General features: G+C 43.2%; 2 protein-coding genes and 2 long non-coding RNA genes across 9 annotated transcripts in view; 2 read left to right on the top strand and 2 right to left on the bottom strand.

The window, feature by feature from the left end:
* zgc:162331 (uncharacterized protein LOC793007 homolog) overlaps positions 1-12,755 on the top strand; it is a 30,871-nt gene extending 18,116 nt beyond the window's left edge. For all 6 annotated transcript variants that reach the window (XM_034577868.1, XM_034577865.1, XM_034577870.1 and 3 more), the window contains 4 exons: positions 8,299-8,490; positions 9,251-9,404; positions 9,568-9,753; positions 10,932-12,755. In XM_034577868.1, coding sequence (XP_034433759.1) covers positions 8,299-8,490; positions 9,251-9,404; positions 9,568-9,753; positions 10,932-11,271 — 872 coding nt within the window. In that variant the 3' untranslated portion in view covers positions 11,272-12,755. The remainder of the gene's footprint in view (positions 1-8,298; positions 8,491-9,250; positions 9,405-9,567; positions 9,754-10,931) is intronic.
* LOC117757107 lies at positions 875-1,524 on the bottom strand. Its single transcript, XR_004613038.1, has 2 exons — positions 1,265-1,524; positions 875-1,207 (listed from the first exon to the last, which is right to left on the bottom strand). It is a non-coding gene; the product is annotated as an uncharacterized LOC117757107 (long non-coding RNA).
* On the bottom strand, positions 12,500-14,055 carry LOC117757108. Its single transcript, XR_004613039.1, has 2 exons — positions 13,839-14,055; positions 12,500-13,127 (listed from the first exon to the last, which is right to left on the bottom strand). It is a non-coding gene; the product is annotated as an uncharacterized LOC117757108 (long non-coding RNA).
* Positions 14,056-14,396: 341 nt separating this feature from the next.
* On the top strand, positions 14,397-17,737 carry LOC117757097 (G-protein coupled receptor 15-like). The gene is made up of 4 exons (XM_034577872.1): positions 14,397-14,748; positions 15,442-15,547; positions 16,412-16,624; positions 17,075-17,737. The coding sequence occupies exons 1-4, from the start codon at positions 14,578-14,580 to the stop codon at positions 17,485-17,487; spliced, it is 903 nt and encodes a 300-aa protein (XP_034433763.1). The 5' UTR covers positions 14,397-14,577; the 3' UTR covers positions 17,488-17,737.
* Positions 17,738-22,096: the final 4,359 nt, after the last annotated feature.

Below are 22,096 nucleotides of genomic sequence, written 5' to 3' on the forward strand. Positions count from 1 at the left end.
TCAGACACAGAACAAGGCATGAAACAACAGGTCGTCTGTTACACTAACACTAACATGCTTACAACAACAGGCTAGTATGCAGATATTAGGCAGGTACAATGTCAACAGTGTTCACCAAACCAAAACTATTACACTCAAAACTATCGTATCTATTATTTATCATGACAACAGAAGTAGAGACGAAGAAAGGAAAAGATGCAACAAACTGACTCCTATAGTGTTTTGACAATCTCAGACAAATAAAACATTATGGGAATAAAAACTGGATCAAGATGGAAAAATCTAAATCAGTCCACCTTCACAATTAGTATATAAATATTAAGTGAATGTTTGTTCATCAGTGGGTAACAGTTAACCTGTTAAGGTGCTGGAAAGCTGCTGATGGGCAGCAGTTATTTCAGCTTTAGCAAAGCCATTAACACAGTAGCACAACCTATTAACCTCGACAGGGTGTGTGAGAGTTAATGTTAGTGTTAATCTCTAAATAAGGCCTATATATCAGTTACTTAGCAGGCAGTCTGCCTGTTAAGATTAATCTAACCAAACAAGAGTTTACAGTTGAATCCTGTTTATAGACGTGTTTTGTTTCTGTACAACTACTTTATCTTTTTACTCTTTTGTCCACAAACACTTCCGACTCAGAACAGGCTCATTTTACCTGATGCAAAGGGACTGTTATGTTCTTATGTTCCCTCCAAAGGAAAACACAGGAGAATAAAACGGGGCATGTGGTCAACAACTACAACCAAAGTCCTTGTTGTTCCCAGCGGCTAAATATTCCAATATTCCTTATTCTACTTGTTAGAAAAACAAACACCAATGTTCAGTATTAAATACAGCATCTACTTCATGATGACGATAAGCGGCTTATTCCTCACACTGATTCTCTCTGGATAAGATCGTCAGTCAAAAGCCCAAAACGTGAATGTATAACGTTACAATGCCAGTAATCTGATTAACTGACGAGCAAAGCCAATTACCTTTGCCTATTCCCGGCTATTTCTAGTGCAAGAAATCCTGTTGATGACATGCTAGCACACGGGGAATACAGATGCACACGTTGGCGGTAGCAGGTGGAGTCCAGTGTATTTTGAGGTCTGAGTTTGTTTTCATTGGAATCATTGGAGGCTTTAAAGGAAATCTATACTCCTCATCATTCCTTATAAGAGCAGGAGGCAGTTTGATACTATTATAATCTAAAGAAGAACTATTTAAGAATATTTCAAGTTTAAGTCATTTCTTTGAATACATTTTAAAGAAACACAGCAGCGTTTATTAAAGTTTAATAAACACAGATGTCCCAGAAGAGGAGTTTCTGCGGGGATGCCGCACTCACACATACAAAGCCAAGAGTATTTCTGTCCACGACACGCTATCGTCACCCCTGGGCCCTGCGGACTCGGTGAGCTTCAGACAAAGAGTTGCCTCTGTCTCCTGCCTGTCAATCCAATATGGCTGCTGGCAGTGGCTCAACTTCATTATTACCTTCCCACGGCTTAAAGCTAGCCCCACAAACTGAACAAAGACGCCGAGGGACAGGCTGAAATGAGCCCTCCCTCTGCCCTGGTGGTTGAAGCAGGGTGGCAACAGCTAAAGGGCAAAAGGAATGAGAGTAACCAGCCTGCAGGAGATAAACACGCCTCTAAAAAAAAAAGTCATCCAAATGGTTGGTTGGCGCATTGTGCCATGCAAAACCACAAACGAAGCATTTATAGTACTGGTGCAGTGCCTGTTTGAAATGGGCTGTGGCCTGTGGCGATGCTGGTTGCAGCTTTCTTTCTGGAATTGTGGAAGTGACCTGCAGTAATGAAGCCGCGTCAAGGGACCTCAATCAATCAAAATGTATTTGTATAATTTGTATGTTCACAAATCCCAATTTGCCTCATAGTGCTCAACAAGGTGCGACGTCCTCTGTCCTCAACCCTCAGCAAGAGAGAGGAGAAACTCCCAGTAAAAACAACCTAGAAACCTCAGAGAGAGAGAGAGAGCCACATGTGAGGGATCCCTCTCCCAGCACGGACAGAAGTGCAATAGATGCCGCGAGCAGCAGAGCATGTCAACAAAATAATATTATTTACAACATTGATGAGAAAAGACAGCATCTAACATAAATGGAGAGATGTATATAAAGTATTTGTACATAAGAAAATGTCCGACAGAGATGAAGGGAGCAGTAGAGACAGATGAAACGAGAGGCGCTGTCAGTAATGGTAGAATGTGTTCATTCAGTTTATCAATATTGAACATACGGTGTCCAAATTGCATCAAATTCGACACTGCAATTCCTTGGCTCCTTGACAATACGCATGCCAAGTGTGATATGATGAACAGTTGTTGAGATATGCGAGCCACAGACAGACAGACTGAGATTTCTGGATGTTAAATGAGGAGACTGACGCTTTTCTCATGTTCGGTAAAAGTGTAGCTCGAGCCGGCTTTGGTAAAAAAAAAAGGCTGAGCATGGAGAAAACACTGGTCTGGCTCTGCTACAAGGTGAAATCCCTCTAAAAGCCCCTCCAGGAGAAAAACATGAGACCAACCAATGGAGACACATTTTAACAGTTGTGTTTTTATGAATCGAACATGTTTTTTCTCTCTCTATATATATATGTATGTATATATACATACATATATATACATATATATATATACACTTTCCTTAAATTGGTCAAATCTTTTTCACTCTCCTGACTTGTCTCTCTACCTCTCTTTTGCTCGCTCGTGCCGACACAGACACACACACACACACACACAGAAATAAGGGATGTGTGTGTGTGTGTGTGTGTGTGTGTATAGAGCGGGGAGGTGAGATCTGATCACAGATCTGATCACAAGATGAGATGGGGTCACACTTTAATTCCAGGTGTGAACACACACACACACACTCAAAGCTGTCAACTTGTGATGGGATCACAAAAACCAAATGTTAATACCAGGCGTGTACTGGGCCTTAGTGAGCGTAAGAGGTGCTGGCAGGCCACGATGTGGGATTGACTTCAGATCACACAAAGAACAGCTGGAGGGGACTGAGAAAATATTATACTCAAGAAGAAGTAGAAGAACACAAAGATGAATGAGATGAAGCCAGCCAAGTCATCTTTCATCACCTTCAACTCAGACTCTTCCTGCCTGGTCAAGATGAAGTTTATTTTCAACCACTGCTTGTCCAGGGGAAAGTGGCCGAGCACAGAGGAGAGGCAGTCTTTCCTTTAGTGTGTTCAGCTCACATCTAACTCTGAACTGCAGGGCTGGTTTTAGTTTTTTCATCAAATTCATCATTTCTTGGTGGCTTCGCCTTTTTATCAAAGCAAAACAAGTAATCCACTTCTTCCACATGGAAATAAGAGGTTGACGTTAAGGCTGGATGTGTTTCACTCACAGACAAACACACACCGGCTGCTTCAATTGTCTTATTCAGCATATTTTCTGAGGATGAGAGGATAAAAAATGCACCACTCAATATTTCTATTGAATATTTCAATATTTCTACTGAAATATGAAGTGTTATATGAAAGGTGACTGCAATATACCTCTATCAGACCAAAATCAGTGGGTATCTGCTGAATGTTTCCATTCCCATCCCAGACAATAGCCAGGTGGGTGTGACAGGGTTTTTTGAAAAAGGGGCTACAGAGAAAGACCACGTGACATGTGCATTTCCCCTCAACTGTACAGCTCATTGTTTTGGTTTCACGACCCACAGCTTCTACTGTTCACTCTCAGCCCTGCTCACAGCTCACATCAGCTTTTAGTGAAAAAGTGCTGATGGACGCATTAAACAGATCAAGGGAGACATAAAACATAAGCCGCTCCGCAAATAAAATGTAGAGAAAATCGACTCAAAATGGCCACAAATGTGTACTACGTGATCTACGAGAGAAAAACGAGATTCACGAATGCACACAATGATTTGTGTGAAACTTTCAAATATCCCTGCCTGCACAAATGTCCAAACAATATTTGTGACATCCTTTGTGTCTCTTTACTGACTGTGCACAGATCAGCTCACACCCGCATGTGGAAGTTTGAGACTCATTTGACGTTAGGGACTCCACACAGACTTTAATATCAAGCTCATTTTACTTGTTCTGCACACATTTCTACAAAGTGGGCATGGAATCCAAAAGACAAAAGGTGTTAAGCAAGCAGCAGCAGTCCAACGAAACTGAGTTGCATTCTGGGAAATGTTGAATATTAGATATACAAACCTGTCTCTACCTTACGCACTGATTTTGAACATTCTCCGTCTTGGTGGCAATTAATGGAGTCGGACTTGGTTGTAACTCACTTCCTGACATTGTTTGGTGGATGGGAGTGTTTGTGTAGTGTGTGTTTGTGTAGTGTTGAGTTAGGGAGGGTATTGAACTTGAAGCCTCATGAAGCTGAAGAGTTCAGATTTTGGGGGCGTGGGTGTGCATTATGTCACACAAGATCTATACACTTTTGTATATGTGTGCAGGGCATGGGTACATCCATTGTGTGTGTGTGTGTGTGTTTGAATCTTTAATGCAAAGAGCCTAATCTTTATTTAATCACAAACTATTCCGAGTGCTCCCCTGACAAGAGACGAGTGGAGAGGGTTTCACAGAAGAATACAGCAAGAGGGGATGTTTGGACGGCGGTGTCGGGTTGCCAGGTCGGCTTGTCCAGAGGTGTTTTTTCGCGCCCTGTTGCCGGCTGAACTCGCTGAGTGGCAACCCGCAGCTTCCACAGTGACAGAGAGGCTTTCTGAATGCGGGCGAATCAACAGGACTGAGCAAATAGAGCACAGGGTCAACATGCACTTACACAGACTTCTGTGTCGATCTCCTGCTGTTAAATAAGTGTGCACATACAATCAATCCCCAGCTGAACTGAACTATAGTTAAGTCAACAACACACCGAACACTAACACACACGTGTAATCTCTGTCTCTCCTCTGAGGGTGCTCTGTTTGTTTGCGCCACACTGGTGTCTTTGTTTAGTTTTCTTTTTACTACGGGGACGTGGTGTTACCTCAGCAGGTTTTGTAAGAATGGGGACGAGTTTCCTGTTGCGGCGTGGCAACAGCGAGCAAAAATAAAAACAAGCACGAGTCTTAAAACACACACTCGCACGTAATATGTTCAATATTTCATCTGCCTTAAATAGAGCGAAAGGCTTTTTCTTTGGCAGGCAGTGGCAGTGTGTGTGAGCGCATGTGTGTTGTGTGGGAGTGTGTGTGTGTGGTTGTTCCAGCACAGTTCATTTAATACCTCATTTGTTTGCTAGATCACAAGCTGACATACAGTAAACACCAGGGGGCGTACTAAAGCAAAGCAGGCAATTGTCAGGGCCCCCTGAGAACATCTGATCCACAGCAAAGATCATCTATGTTGAGGAGACTGTAACATCACCACAGTCGGAAACCCCCCTAACAAGGCCCTCTACCAGTAGCCTTCCTGCCAAGAGCTTCGACCCCCAGGAGCCTTTTGCCTGGGGCCCCCAAAGTCCCTTCAAATGCCCTTGGTAAAGATTAAAACATTGATGAGAGTAAGAAAATAAGAGTTTTATAACCAAACTCTGCAATCCCCCAGCTCTCCTGGACATGTTAGCCTCTTGTAGCTCATTGTTCTGGTAGAACAGCACAAACTGTTGTATTTCATATACTATTTTTCAAACAGTGTTGTTTCAGAGAAGACAAAGACGAATGCACAGACTCGTGCCGGAGTGTCCAGTCCTCATTGAACGTCACCTGATGTCTGTCAGGACAACATGTGCTGGATTTGACTGTAGCCCGACTGAGAAGCAGCACATATGAATTATTTAAAACTAAATGCCCATCCTTATTGCAGCTTTACATATTGTGCGTGCTGGGACACTCGACAAGCACAAAATCAGTTTGGTCACAGTTTTATGAATCTGGCTGTTCTATGTTCCTGACACAAAACCTCCCCGGTGATCAGTGCTAAAAACAGAAGAAAGGGGATTTCTACGTTAACTAATATGTCATATACGTAGAGAGAAGTTATTTAAAGCTATAACTTGGGGGGAAAATGCTGATATTTTTTTTTATATTTCAGCCGCTGGAACAACTGCATCTCTAAATGCTTCAGTGTTCTCTTCAGCTTGTAGCTAAGGTGCTGATCACAGTGTGATAGAATGGGTATCGAGCTTTCCTGGTGGGAAACAGAATGGCTTTTACTTTCTCCTCTGAAAAGCTCGTCCTTGTGTCCATGCACCGTGCCTGTTACGCACGTGTCTGCTGTGTGTGCCTCAGTGTATATATATATATATGTGTGAGCGTGTGTATGTATGTGTGTGTGTGTGAGGGAGGGGATGCAGTCATCTTCACACAGGATCACGGGATCCTCTCCCTCTCTGCAGAAATCCTCCCATCTGTCGCTCCTAATCAGCACAGAGCAGCTTGCATGTTCACAGGGTTTTATACTGGGATGACATCTCTCTCTCTCTCTAACACACACACACACACAGACACACACACACACTCGCTGACTCACAGATTACACTAATACTGACACAGCAAGGCCCTTCCCTTTCCATTACTCATTCAAACATATTAGCAGACCTAACGCCGTGCTGTAATTTTATTTATCCGATAATTTTTTAAAGCAACATTTATTTTAAAGCTGCACTCATGATTTTTATATTTATAAACATTTAATAAATCACTTTGTAGAATATGCAAAGTGTCTCTCGTAGTGACATTATCACACAACTCGATAGTCCCACTCCCATGTTTTGGGAATTTTGACATTGTGTTTATGACACTGTGGTTTGCATCTTACTTAACAATGACTCAGTCAAGTGAAAACCAGAAATCCCAGCAGCTGACTGAGAAATCGCTGAGTCATCAGTATTAAAAAAATAACCCTGTCAAACCCCTGCAGATATTATAGGATCCTTTTTTTGCGATAGTGCAGAAATATACCTCACTAACAGTATATTTGGGTAAACATGGGACGTTTGGTGCAGTTAGCGATGCTGAGGGTTTGTGTACGTGAGATTTTCTTGAGAGCCTCAAACATCCTCGCAGCTCGACAACAGCAGCTGCTGTATCACGAGACCTCTCGGAGGAAATGGCTCATTGTAGCATAAGGAGGATAAAAATAGGGCTTTCTGTCTCTGCCTCTCTTTGAAGGCGATCCAGTGTTACTTATAATCTCAGAACAGACGCTCCATGCTGAGTGTGGGTCTGAGAAGACAGCGGAAGAGAAGAAAGAAAGAGAGGGACGAGCGGGATGGAGAAGTAGACAGAGACAAAGGAGAAGGGGTTAGACAGAGGTAATGGGCGAGTTTAAATCCTCTACATTGTTTGCAGTGAGACGTCACAGCCAGATATTCAGAGTCTGACAGCTGTAAATCTCAGAATCAAAGAGGTTTTATCCACCGACCATTGACAATGATAGACAGAGACGTCTTTTATAGAAAAGCCAAATTTAACTCAGGCAGCTTTTTATCGATGGAAAGTCCTTTTTGCTGTTTCTGTAAATGTCGATGAATAAATGAGCAACATATCTTCCACTAGGCCGTTCCAGATGGTAACTTCATCTTAACTTCACTTTCAAAGTTTACTCGTTTTCTTTACTAAAGTTTTTATATTATGAGAATCAAAAACAATTCTTCAACACAAATAAATGTGTGACCCCTAACCCTAACCCGCCCTGGTTTAGGGGGATCGAACATGTGGAAGCTCTTGGAAGAGGAGGGGGCATCGACAGCTCTCTTTTCAATTATAAACACTTACACAAAAGGGTTTGAGGTCAAATTATTTTCTTTGTGATAATAATATACATATACACATAATATATTGCTGTTTTCTATTTAGTATTGCTTACATTCGATTTATTTGGCAGATGCTTTTTTCACAAGTGACGTACAGGGGAGGACAAGTTTGGGTTCAGTGTCACGGGCACATGAAAATGAGCCGCAGGAGGTCTAACCACCCATCCCTGTGATCAGGGGACAACCCGCTCCACCACCTGGTACACAGCTGCTCAACTGAACTCAGAAATCCCAACTGCAGAGTTCAAATTGACAGCATGATTATTATGCACATTTTGACCACAATGAATAACTTAAATGGAATCTAAATATTACAGCTACAAGGGTCTATATTTATAGGCCATTCCAAAAGATGTATACTTCGGGGCTTCAGCTAAATTAATTCTACAACACAGAGACATCAGGTGTTGCACAAATATCATTCAAATATAACTGGGGGATAAAGGACTGTGTACGAGATCCCCAGTTTCTCCTCAGTGATGTCTTCAGCTCTGTGTCGATCTGAGAGGTCACCATTTTGTTGTTTCTCCTCAGGTCTGTCCTGTATCCCCGTCATGCCTCCGCGTCGGGGCTCCTTCTACGTGGAAAGTGGCACAGGCGTGTCTGTCGGCAGCGTGCTGGCCTTCTGGTGCAGAGAGGGATACCAGCTGGTCGGCAGCGACAAGATCTACTGCAACGTCAGGAATGGAAAACCCCAGTGGAGCAACTACCTGCCTGTCTGCGAAGGTATAAGCAGGGTCACGCAAAGTGGGACTTAATAATACGAAAGCCTTTTTTTGAAAGTTGCCGTTTTCTCCTGTATTCAGTACGAAGGGTTACTCCACTGCTATGTCTGTACTTCTCATTTCTCACATCTGGTTATGCATGAAGTCAGGTTGCAGGTCTCTTGTAAAGACCTTGTTGTGCTCGGAGAACATTTGTAACATTTCCTCTCGACATGCAAACATGTCGTGTGAAATCAGCATCAAGCTGCATGCGGAGAATCAAAGCTGAAAAATGCCAGAGAACGTTAGAAAACTACAAGAGGCGCTAGAAACATCACTTGTAGGTGTTGGAAATGTGACGTCAGATCATCTGACAAAGACAAAGACATGCAGCCAGAAAGGAAAAGGATAATGTGATGTTATGTGGCTGTGGCTGAGGGGTAGAGCGGTCGTCCTCTAACCAGAAGGTCGGCGGCTTGATCCCAGTCTTCCCCATCTGCATGCCGAAGTGTCCTTGGGCAAGATACTGAACCCCGAATGGCCCCTCATAGAACAAAGTGCTGCCCATAGATGCACTGTATGAATGTGTGTGTGAATGGGTTGATGGCAGATCTGTATTGTAAAGAGTGGTCATCAAGACTAGAAAAGCTCCATATAAATACAGACCATTAACCATTAACTGTTAACGAATGTGTTATAATATATATCATTATATAATAGTCATTTTCCTGGGATCTGTTGCAGGATACATTGACACACAGTCTTTTTTTTCCACTCATCAGCGATCCCCAGGCCAGAGGACCGAGGTCTGAGAGTGGCCGTGTTGGCGTCAGTGGTGAGCGGCATCGTCATCCTCGCCATGTCCCTGTCCTTCCTCATCTGCTGTCTGCAAGAGCGCTCGGGCCGGGACCGAGCCAAGAAGGAGGGCCGGAGCAGGTAGGGGGTGGAGAGAGAAGCTGAAAGACGTCCCCTCGATAGAACCCCTGCAGCTGAACGTCTCCGTCACACCCAGGCTTTGTTCTCAGACTGATAAAGGTCTCCCCCCCCCCACCCCCCCCACCCCCCCCCCCACCCCCCCCACCCCCCCACCCCCCCACAGGCGCAGGGAGAAGAACTCATCCCGCCGCAGCGAGTGTTGGCTGGAGAGGGAGGAGGGTGAGTGGGAGGCCTTCCCTCCTCCCAAGATCTTCCACCTGTCGCAGAGGATGAACCCCCGCCTGGCTCCAGACAGCCCCCTCTACCTCACCGGAGGCCTCGGTGGATACGAGAACAGAGGATACCAGAGGTAGCACATCAGCACTCACATCTGGAGGAAACCAATTTGGAGCCAAGTCACTTGTCTCGCTTTAGAACATTTTCAGACATTAGGAAAATGTCCAGAGAATTGGGTCCAGACATGCTCTGGAGTTTGTCTTTCACATGTCACATCAGACGCACAACAACAGGAAAAGGTCTGGAACATTCAGGCGAGGGGGGGGGGGGGGGGCGTCTGGGTAAAGCGTGCAGGACATGATGTTTTATATTCTGCTGCAGAGACCACGTGTTTTTCTTTCACCAGCCCTTATCGCCAACAGCTCTCAAATCTCTGTGTCTTTCCAAGTTGACATCTTTGTCCATGTGTTTGATTAACATTTGCTAAAACACCACTTTGTGCAGTTGTCTATGGAAATTAGCCTTTCCCAAAAATCTGTCTAGACCGTATTCTTCCATTATCTTTATCGTTTATCATTTGGGGGTCCCGGGGGGCTTGAGCCAATCCCAGCTGTCCAGGGTGAGAGGTGGGCTGCACCCTGGACAGGTCACCAGTCCATCACAGAGCTGACAAAGAGACAAACAAGCATTCACACTCACATTCACTCCTACAGTCCCCAAGGCAAACACAAGGAAAACATGCAAACCCACACAGAAAGTCCCTGGTCGGTTGTCAAGTTCGTAACCTGCTAAGCACTGGAACACCATGCTGCCTTATCTACAGTATTTTCCAGATGTTTGTCTTTGGTAAGCTGACTGCACATGGGGCTCAGATAAAGAGCCAAAGGCAGGAGGTAGTGAAAGATGGACAAAGACATCGGTGGTCTTTGCATGCCTTTTCAAGCCTTAAAAAAAGACCGGAGACAGGAGGTGTCTGCGACGCTTTCCTCCCGTGTGTTCCTTCAACATCATCCACCAATAAGGAACAGAGCTCTGTATATATGGCGGCTACCGCTCATGGTAGCGTGTTGGGGTTTGGGTAGATAGGCTGGTGCAGGGTGGGGGTGGTCGGGCAGATGTTGGGGTTCAGTGGGTGGTATTACTTAATGCTGATTCCAGAGGCTGATGTGCTTCAAAACCAACTCCTTATAGAAAAGTCACATTGAGACAAAGGTGTGGCCAAAGTTAATCCAGAACCAAACTCGAGTTATCACCTTGTCAGTTATTTAAATTTCAGTTGATGCTGAAATGTCTTGCCTCTCTCTCTTTCAGGAGTCAGGAGAGTTTGCTGAAGGCCTCCCTGCCCGGACTCTACCGCTCCGAGTCCCAGCTGTACCCGCACGTGGTCCTGCAGAGGGTCCCCACGCCGACGGCGCCCTCCGCCCCGTCGGCGCCGTCCGCCCCTCTCTACCTCCACCTCGCCGCCGCCTCCTCCTCCGCCGCCTCCTCACCGGCCCACACAGGCCCGGGCAGCCAGCCTCACATGATGGCGCAGTACCCGACCCCGACGTACCCACCGAACCCCAACACAGCTGTGCCCCCCTACCCCCACCCAGCACCGGCGCCCATCTACCCCCACCCCAACCCGGTACCACAGCGGCGGTGGCAGTAGCCGCCACATTGACATAGCCCTGTGACATTCCTGTGCACAGCGCGGAAGGAAAACACAGGAAGAGAGCATCGCAGGCATGTTCTGGAGGCACATGAAGTCTTTCCATCTTCCTCCATCCCCGTTCTCTCACTCTGAAGGCTGCAAATGCAACTCTCCAAAGCAGACATGGCGGGAAAGTGCAGACATGGACACGCAGCCAGTCGTAGAAAGCCTCTCTGTTTTGCCGCATGCTTGCAGTTTGGACTGGATCACAAGCAACTGAACACTGAAGGTTTTTCTTTGTCCTTAATTCTTTCTGAACTACTACGGCTGCTGCACCCTGCAAGAGGAGCTCTTCCAAAGAAGTCCCGCTTTCTTCCAGCCGTCAGAGATGACTGCTTCATGTAGCCTGTTGACAAAAGGGACATGACTAGTTGTACTAATTTAGTTTAACCTTTTGACGCTCAAGAGAAAATAACCCACAGAGGAGGAGGACTTCAAATCGATGGCCGCCACTGTTTGGGCAGCTCTCGGACATGTTGACTTTTGAAATAGTTTATATTTATTGTGTGATTGGATCCCTATCACCCTACCTGAGGTATTTAATGCCGACCTCAATAAAACAACTTAAATATCTATATAACATATTTTGATTTAAAGATAGAGACTTTGAACAGAGCATGTGTGATGTAATAAAAAGGTTCTGGGTCACTTTTCTGATCAGTTGTACTAGATTGACGATCTGGATTTCTGGGCAGCACTGTGAAATGGGAAATGTGAAATGCCTCCGTTGGCTGCTATGAGCTTAACTCATTCTGTCACATTATTATTTATAACAAAAACACGTCTCATGGTCGGCAGTTACAATATAATATAGATTTTGGCATAGTCTCAAATGGGTTTAGGAACATGATGAAAATATAAGACTCAAATTCTGACTTGAAATCAACACCGGGCTGAATGATACCTGCAAATGATTGTCACACATTGAATCAGTTATGTCTGGTTTGAGCCCAGGATATATTCAGATAATGTCAGATATTTTTTCCACAGAAAGTAACGGATTTTCAATTTACTTAGAACATTTTGAAAATATAGATTTGTCGGAGGCTGTGGGACGAAAGCTTTGTGCAGATAAAAGCACTGATATGTTAAGTTTGAGCAGGACGAACCATGAGAGACATGTCGACCTATAAAATAACCTGAAATCTAAACTTCAGATTTTCGTCTTAATTTAACTTTTTTTTTAATCTAAATCTTGAGCATTTAAAACTGTGTGAGGCCCCTTTACTGTTGCTTTAGTTTACACTGGGGCTTTTTATATTTAACAGAAGGACTCGAGTAGAGACACTAACAAATCAGCACTTTATACATGTATCTTTTTGAAGGGGGCGGTGTTTGAACGTCTTGGAATGGACAGTCCTAGATAATTCTTGTACTGTTTGTTGTATAATAACGAGACTGCCATAAAAAGCTCAATAAAGAGATTATAGTTTAGTTCAACAGTTCACGCTTCGTGTTGTGCTTCCAGTGCGTGCTGCCTCCGACGGAAGAGAGAGAATAAAAGATGAAGGAAGAGAAAAAGCAGAGGAAGGAAGGAGGGATGGATGGGGAAAATGTACCAGAGGCTCGACCTAATTCATCATTGTGTCCCGGCTGTTGAAAATGAGGAGACAGCTTCATTTGCCTGCAGAGCGACACTGACGCGTGACGAAGACGGAGTGGTTCGTCTGCGGACGCCGGGTTTGAGTGACGGGGCAGAGATTTAGATGGTGATGGAGGCCGTGCAGATCTCAGAGGCTTTCATGCTACATGTGTAGGCTGGAGGATTGGTGTGCTACAGGGTTGTTTGTGTGAATGATGCAGGCTTTAGGTTACTGGGAAGAAGAAGAAGAAAATGACAAAAAGGATCTGATCATATTTTGTATTAACTATTGTACAGCAACAGTAAATACATATAGAATGAAGGAAGGAATGATGGAAGGAGGGCAGGATAGAAGAAAGAAAGAAAGAAAGGAGGAAGGCTTGTACAGTAGAATGAATGAATGGATGGAAGGAAGGAAGGATTGGTGGATAAATGGAAGGAAGAATGGAAGGACAGTAGAAAGAAAGAAAGAGAAAGAAAAAGAAAGAAAGAAAGAGAGAAAGAAAGAAAGAAGCAAGCAAATAAGCAAGGAAAGAAAGTCAGAAGCCAAGAAAGGGATAAAAAAGCAAGGAAAGAAGCAAAGAAAGGAAGCAAACGAAGAAAGGAAGAAAAGGTGGAAGGAGATAAGACAGAGAGAAAGAAAGAAAGAAATAATAATAGCTTGAATTTATATAGCGGCTTTCAAGAGACCAGAGGACGCTTTACATATGTCCGTGGGGACAAAAGAGAAAAGAAAAGAAAGTCAAACAGGATAGAAATAAACAGCACCAATGGAGGACAAAGGCCTTAGTGAACAGGTGGCGTTTGAGGAGTTGAGGAGGAGCAGGGAAAAAACGCAAGGAAAGAAAAAAAGGAGCAAGGAAAGAAAGTTGTGGTAGTAAAATCAGGCAGTAAACAGAATGCGTGCAATGGAAATCACCTGAGATAAACATGCACAACATACTTTCCGTACAACATACTTCTTTGCATGAAGTGGTGGAAAATCACCACTCGACACCTGCTCATTTGTTTCTGTGTCGGCTCTGAGGGAACAAGCTGGAGTAGCAGAGAGGGGAACACTGGGATGAGTAAAGGCTGTGGGAGTGGATAGGAGGACGTACAAACAGGTACTGGGGAGTTTTCTTTTATCTTATATGAATAGAATACAGGTTATCTAAAGTGAGGCAATGCTGTAATTTTGCAACTCTATAACTACCTTTTCATTTATTCATGTGTTTTGGTTGCATTACAAAGTGTTTAATGAATCATTTAAAAGGGTGAATGACAAAAATCTCCTTCCTGTGGCGTGGGGAATGTGTCCAGATTTCAGAATATTGAGGAGCCTCTGCCCACGTTCTGGGTTTTGGCACTTTTCCAATGTGACGTACTTTTGAGAAGCTGTGACCCCGTTTTGTTGAATCAGCAGGGATTCTCCACGGTGTTGACTCAGCGCGCACGAAGCCACCTCCAAAAATAACTTAATGCAAAACAGAAGGAAATAGAAACAAGAATCTGAGTAGGTTCTCAGGACATTTCCACCTTTGTATTTAGATACAGTTGCAGTGGTCATAAGTAATATATCTATGATTTAACGGAGGATGAAGTCAAGTGTTGATAATCCCTCTCTTTGACTTGGCAGGTTTTGTCTAAGACTGACATTGTATCGGAGATTTGCAGCATCGCCTCCTGAGCTCCTCAGCGACATGATCGCGTCGTGGTCCAAATCTAAAGCCGACGATCAGTCCTGTGACTCACAGGGCTGGGATAACATCTGGTATGTCCTCGATATGGTCCTCGTGATCACAGGGGTGGTGGCGAACGCCGCCCTGCTCTGGCTGTTTCTGATGGAGAGGAAATCCCTGTCTGCCTCGAAGGTACAGTGGTGCCATGTATCCGGCTCGGATATTGTTATATGATTTTATGGAACAGGTAGTTTCTGCTGGGATCCATCGGAGTTGGAGCTCAGGTCAAATGCATATCAAGCAGAACAGGTAGCGCCCGCATTTAGAATGGCTCTGGTTCAGGAAGTACATTTCCCATTCATTTTCTAGTTTTAAAAGAGTGTCTTCACATAACGAAAGTTAGGACTGTGCACATAATTATTTTAAGAGTGAAGAAACTTTTCAACTTTTTTTCAACTATAAAATACTATAAAAATAAAAGATTTTGAGTTGATATCTTACGGACTTGTGGGGAGTCTACCTTGGATGGTTAAATTATTATGGCTTTTAATCTAAATCACTATTCTTAAATGAATTGGATTTTCACTTCTTGGAACCACACTGTTAATTGAGTGTTAAGAAAACTCCAATCTTGATCTAACAGAATTTTTTAAAACAAAATTTGAAGTCAATCCTAACTCAATCTTAACTTTTCATGATTCAGTAACGGAAAATTGGATTGTAGTCCAATGAGTTGATCTGGGCTTGTGTGTCCCTTTGAATGTGAAGCTAATACAGCTAATATAGAACAATATTGCGTGCTGTTCTGCGAGCACTGAAAACAAACTAAAAGCAAAACATGTAACAAAGAATTCACCTCTGAAACCTAGAACCTTTGTCTTTCAGGTTCTGGGTTTGAATCTTGTTGTGATGGATCTCATCTTCCTGTGCACGGTGCCTGTGAGCTTCATAAATAGACAGATGGATCCATCAGTCATACAAAACCGGTCAGGTAAGGAGATTGGTTGGAGGTTGGCCACCAAACGTTTCCAATTCCTATGTCACTATAACCGCAAGGACCTTGTTAGACCCGCAAGGGTAAATCCTCTTGTTGGCACCGACTTTTGATCGAATGGAGACCCTGAGAGTTTTTAAGCTGTGTTGCACAGTCAGCACACGTACGACCCTGCACTGCCCGAATATAAATTATAAGTGTAGAGATAGCCAGGCCACAACAGCCATGGGCCACTATGCAAGCTAATTGTAGTTTGTTGTGAGCCAGGTAGAATGACACAGTTAGCTTAGCTTTGCCAGGTAACACATGCTGTCTTAAAATTATCGTGTTTTGAGGATAATTATCAACAAATGGCCAAAGCTTAAATCAATGAGTATTTGGCACTGCCTACAAATTTTGCCACATGACAAAATATGCTGACGTAAATAAACTTGGGTTTACCTGAGAGAGAAAGTTCAAGCTACACCTCTAAATCCTCCGTGATTGGCTGGAAAGACGTCAGGTGAGAAGAGATGCGTAAAAAAAACAGATGCGTGTTCCATTTTCACGTTCATCATCGCAACATGTTATGACGAAGGATCCATATTTTCCGACTCTTATTACTATAACTCCTAATACTGTCATTAACTGATGAAATTGTCGTACCTATATTATTGATCATACAGAAGGCAAAAATATCGTACAAATGCGATCATCATTGTATCTTTAATGAGGGGTCTCCTACAGCAGTATCTCTGTATAAAGGGGGTTTTCTTTTGCTTTTGAAGTTTAATTTGTCAGCCAATACTTAATTGAATGAATGAATTAAAATTCCACTTCAAAGCAAAACCCCTGTAACTGTTTATCCACCACACTTCTCAGTCTCTGTCAGTCTCAACCGATTGGAAAAGGCGACAAATGTCTGCAGCATGTTCAACCTGATGGGCTGCCCCCTGCTGCTGACCTGCATGTGTGTGGAGCGCTACCTGGCAGTGATGAGGCCGGTGCTGTACCTGCGAGTGAGGAGGTGGGAGTACCGGGTGGCCGTCAGTGCTGCGGTGTGGGCGATCACCCTGGTCTTCGTTGTGGCTACAAGTAAGAGCCGCGTTCAGCGTAGGAACTCTGTGGCTGAATTTTCTGTTTGGAAATAATGAATTAAAGTTCAGAGTCAAGGCACAAAATGGCTGACTGCGTGACAAAACGTCCCCATGGGGATTAAGTATTTGTGATTCTGAGAAACAGAGTACAAAATAAAAATAAAACCTTTGTAAAAGAATATGTGCATTATTGTACAAATATATTAAAAGAAGCTGAATAAGAATAGTTAAAAGTACAGTATACACAATAATACAGCATATATAACTGAGGACAACACAGATTACTCTTCATCTTACATACAGATAATATTAACAATGTAATCTATTTACACTAAGGACGTTTCCAACTGAATTGTAAATAAGTACACTCTTTATTTTCATGTGTGTAGGTAAGCAGCAGCTTTCCTCCAGAGTTAAATTAATTTATCATTTTGTTGGACTTTCCCAGTTTGTGTGCCCGATGAAGCCATCATTTTGGCCCCTGTCTCCATCATCATCTCCTGCCTCTTCATCTTAATGCTCCTCTGCCTCGGCAGTGTGATCTGGTCGCTGCGGCGGCAAAGCCCCGCCCTCAGCACGCATGGAAAACAACGCTGCACCGAGTCGACGCTAAAGAAACAGGCGGCGCGTAACGTGTTGATCGTGGTGGTGCCGGCGGTGATGTCATACCTCCCAGTCCTGATGATGTCTCCCCTGGTCTTGCTCATAAACTACAACGATTACAGTTTTGATAAGGGACTGTGTAATGTCTTTGAGTTATCTTTTCTATTCCCCAGGCTCGGTGTGTTCATAGGCCCTCTGTTCTACTTCTCCAAGGCAAGACAAATGTGCTGCCTGAAGGGAACACGAAAACAAACGTAATGAACCAGACACCTAGGCTGTGTCTCAATCCGGGGGCCGCATTCTTCAGAGTTCTGCATATCAAGATCGATTGCATCACTGCAGCGCGACTAGACAATTTGAACTTGTCCCAGTTTGTCCTCCAAATGCAGCTCCACCAGATGGATCCTTCCCGGGCCAACATATCCCATGATTCATAGTGCTGCAAGCGAGGCGAAAAAACATCAGTATAATTCCTTTTTAAATGTAAACGCTCAAACGAACAGCAACTTTTCAATGTTTGGAATCAACTGAAGAACTTTTTCGTCTGTAGCTCTGTTGCTAGGCGACGGCTGTTAGGGCTGGACAAGCTGGTGATGCAATGAGGAGACCGGACCGTCTCATTTGGGTTCAGCTGACGTAGTCTACGCTGCAGACGAAGGATGCAGCCGAGATCAGGTGCTCTGAAGGACGCGTTCCCCGAATTGAGACACAGCTACGTAGTGCTAATATTAGAAATCTGACATCAGCACCACTGTCTGTAAACATGACGATAGAACTTCATGGATTTATCCCTTTGTAACCAGTTTTATTGTAAACAATCATTAAAGAAGTAGAATTTGGTGTTTCTGTGCATTTGCACTCAAAGCAACACAATTGTTGTTAATACTATTGCTTTTGACCTTTAGGAGAAGAAGAGTAAATTAGAATGAACCAATTTATTCCTAGAAATTATTCAATGTTTTTTAATACAAAGTAGAGCCTTTGAATTCGGAGGAAAATTGCATAATATCGTCAGCATATCGTCAAATATCACTAACGATACTGAATGAATGAGCCATAGTGCTGATATTAGAATTCTGATATCAGCACCACTCTCCATAAACCAGAAAAACTTTGTCAGTAACTTACATTGTACATGATCATCTTTCAAATCAGTGTTACTATGTGTTCACATTCAAAGCTGCTGGATCACTGTGATACTAATTTGCTGTTGACTAGAAATTACGTTTTTAGTAGTAAAATATGGATAATCCTCGACTTTGTCTTTTTAGTTAGATTTCCTCAGTTTTCGCTGCCTTACCACAGTTTTTCAAGTCTTTTTTAACATTTAACATTAAAGGATTTATGTTAATGTAAAAGGTAATATAACTTAATTGAAAACTATATTTATTTTCCATAAGTGCGAGTGGAAGCAGCACATTTGTGTTAAATGTCTTGTGTCAAACTTCATGTCTACACATGTGACGATTTCCAAAATCATTTCACTCTTAATTTGGATTAATCTATTTATTACCAGAAAATAGACGGATATTACCCCCTTGTTGAAATAATATAATGCTTGACATGAGATAATTTGTCATCTCAGTGGAAAGGTAACGTTGTGGGTCATCCTGCAAGATAACATCGTGCTTAAAAAGTTTGTGTGTTCTATTGTCAATCTTGTTTTGATGCCTTCATGTTATGAGATTGTATTATTATATTAAAAAGCATATGGATAACGTATCTTCGTATTTATTTCAGGATGTAATCTACAAGTGATACCAATATGGATGCATAACCATATTTCTTCAAAATAAGTTAATTTTTGTATGTAATAATAACAAAGTCACTGATTATGTGGGGAGTCCTGCCTCTAATACAAATAATGAAATATTACTACGATAACAAAATTACAATTGTGACAAAGACAACAGAACTCAGACCATTATTAAAAAAACATTTTACTTTCAAAAACTTCAACCTCCCTTCCATGTTACAGCAGATACATCAACAACAGTTTGCACATACACATATCAGACGTTTTGTCTCTTAGCAGGGCAGCTTCAAAATGCTTTAGTGTCCATTTCGTATGGCACCGGTGGCGACTGCAAATATTGTCCAGTACCCACTGTTTTGCTTTTCAAGACAAAGAGCGGCCCTTTCACAATCCAGCCTCCAAACAGCATGTGTGTTCAAGGCAACACAAATCACATTATGCTTTCAAGACTAGAGGAACCAGTGATAAAACCAGAGTTTACATATGAAGGCCAGTCACCGGGTTTAGAATCCACCATCACACACTCTGACACTGTCGATGTCAGTGTAGTGAACAGTTCAGGGGTCACGTTGGGGTCAAATTACTTCTTTTTTGGTAAAGTCCCTTTCCTCAGCTTGTCAGACCCAGACCACCGGCACTGTTACCCAAGTGATTTTGAAATAAGGTCATAAGGAAATAAATAGCTGTGTAGTATAATCATTCACGTCTGAGGCTGTACCCTTCAATCAGACCCTCAACCTGCCTTGTGGCTGCAGTGCTGGTGGGAGAACTGATTTCTCAGCTCTGCTTCTCCACCCATTAGACCCAGAATAGAAAAAGTGTGATGCTTCAAGGTGAGAAGCTTGCGTGGCAATGGGATATTCAACATTAGATACACAGCGACATAACTGCCTCCCCAGCAATATATATACAATGGCTTTTTTTTTTTTCTGTGCAGTCGAAGGCAAATACTTTTTAGAGCAACAGGGTGGGGAAGGAGCGAGGATATGACACTAAAGTCTGTCTTGTAAAATACTGGCTTGTCCATTGTTAACACTGGAAAACATACTCCCATGCACGGTGCGCCCCCCCCTTTCCCACGAGTTCAGGGTACAGTAGATGTCCTTCACAGAACCGTCTAGAGTACAGCAAGTGTGTGATATGCGAGCACAGCATAGGCATCGTAGGGCTCGGTCCTTTAGTGCACATACGATATTTAAAAACTTTACAGAGAAATGCTCCATTTCTACCCACTGCTTAGTTTTCTCTGTGGATACTTGTATTTTAAACTTTTGACAGACATTGCTTTCGCCGAGCAGCCGCTTCTCACATTCCTCTGTTAAAAAAAAATGGGAAGGTTTCTTGTTTTGCTAAAGATCGGCCCTTGTGGAGCCAAAATTGTAAACCAAGTTAATATTCAAGTATGTATTCTATTACAAAACAGAAACAGTCCCATCACAAAGCGACTCCCTGAACCAGGTTCCCTTGGTCGGTTTTGATGGTCTTTGTACCAAGGTTGGGGGACGTAGGGAGCTAAGGGGGCTGCACTGCCCCCTACTGGCAGGGGATGCAACTGCAAGGCAAAAATAAATTACTTAAGAAAAGCTCATTTCATTTTCTAGAGTAACATTTTAAGTGTAGCATAGAAGCATTTACATAATACTTGTTTTTGAGTACATTTGGTGTATTGTCTGTGTAGCCTACCTGATGCACAGGGGTAGAACGTGACATAGATAATCGTATGTGCGGCTTCTGATGAACACACCAGAAATCAGTGTCCACAGCTGAATGTGGAACTGTGCAGCTTCGACACGCAACATAAAACCGGTTCTAAAACTAATGTTAAAGTACATTTTATCTATCTATCTAACATGTTGTTGGTCACTTAAAGCTAGGGTTGGTCATCCTGGAAAGGCTATATAGAGCAGGCTACACTTTGAAAAAATGCAACAGACACATCCCAGCTACGGCCCCCAAAACACATGAACCTGCACGGACAACTCATAGAAGCCGACTTTTCCGTGACACCTGTCTATCGTCTGTGCTTCAGCAGTGTACATCTCTCTGGCCTGTGAAGACCGGCCGGCAGATCCGCACGCTGACGTATTACAGCCTGGAAAGGGCCGCGGACACTGGCTTCTTTTCTTATTGATGGTTGTCGGGACGTGAAGAGGATTTCAACAAATACAATACAAAGATTTTCAGAAACAACTCACCAACCCTACCTTTAAATTAATACTAAAACCACTAATGTTGCACTACTGCTCCTCATTTGATTTTTTTATTCATCATAATTAAATAGACTTTTTCACAGCACCCTCGACTCTGACTTCAGGGGGGCCTGCTTAGCACACACTGCTTTTAGCTGTAGCTAGCTGGTCAAATCCAACTGTGTGCTACTGGTGCTCTGCTTTAATTTACGTGTGAAAAATTTGGGCAAACAGTGATTTTAAAATAGTTCTTAATAATTCTGCAATGATCAGCTCCGACTTTGCAGACTCAATGTTGTTAAGACTTAGCTGGGCTTATATTTCCTTAGACACTTACTCTGAGCGAGTGTAGTTTCCCAAAGTTTGGGATTTTCAACTCAGGAGGGGTAGATTTTTTTGCAAAGCACTAACTGAATACTGTATGAGACAAAACCAAAACATTTTGAGACTCTAAAATGTGGGATCTTTAACAAGAGATGGAAAATGGAACCATCAGACCACATGTGCGTCATCGCTGGGTACCAAAGCTTCCACAAACTTTCCACAAAGAGTGTTTCTAGCAGCACAGCGTTTGGTGGGAGCTGGATTCTTCTCCAGACCGTGGTGACTCATTAGGGAGTGGTGGTGGTGGTGGTGGTGGTGGTGGTGGTGGGGGGGGGGGGGGGGGGGGGAATTCCCCCATGAAGATACAGAAGTGTCACTGAAGAAGGCACTCTCGACACAAGATGGTGGACCTGACCCATGCAGGACGTGTGACACTCACAGCAGATGCAATTGCTTCTATGACACATTAAGGAGTTTTCAATGTAGTTTCACTTCTATGTAATGACAATACAAGATTTTAAATGTATAAATTTACATTTAGGAATATGGTATTTTGCCAGTTCTTTCATTACTGGAGCTTTCAGTGTTGTAGTCTGTG

The sequence above is a fragment of the Hippoglossus hippoglossus genome, chromosome 23 (assembly GCF_009819705.1).
Source record: "Hippoglossus hippoglossus isolate fHipHip1 chromosome 23, fHipHip1.pri, whole genome shotgun sequence".
NCBI lineage: Eukaryota > Metazoa > Chordata > Actinopteri > Pleuronectiformes > Pleuronectidae > Hippoglossus > Hippoglossus hippoglossus.

Bases quoted from the DNA above. Each gene is read 5' to 3' on its own strand.
- LOC117757097 (XM_034577872.1), top strand. From the start codon at position 14,578: ATGATCGCGTCGTGGTCCAAATCTAAAGCCGACGATCAGTCCTGTGAC. The intron at 14,749-15,441 runs GTACAGTGGTGC...TTTGTCTTTCAG, and splicing joins AATCCCTGTCTGCCTCGAAG to GTTCTGGGTTTGAATCTTGT. The intron at 15,548-16,411 runs GTAAGGAGATTG...CACACTTCTCAG, and splicing joins AGTCATACAAAACCGGTCAG to TCTCTGTCAGTCTCAACCGA.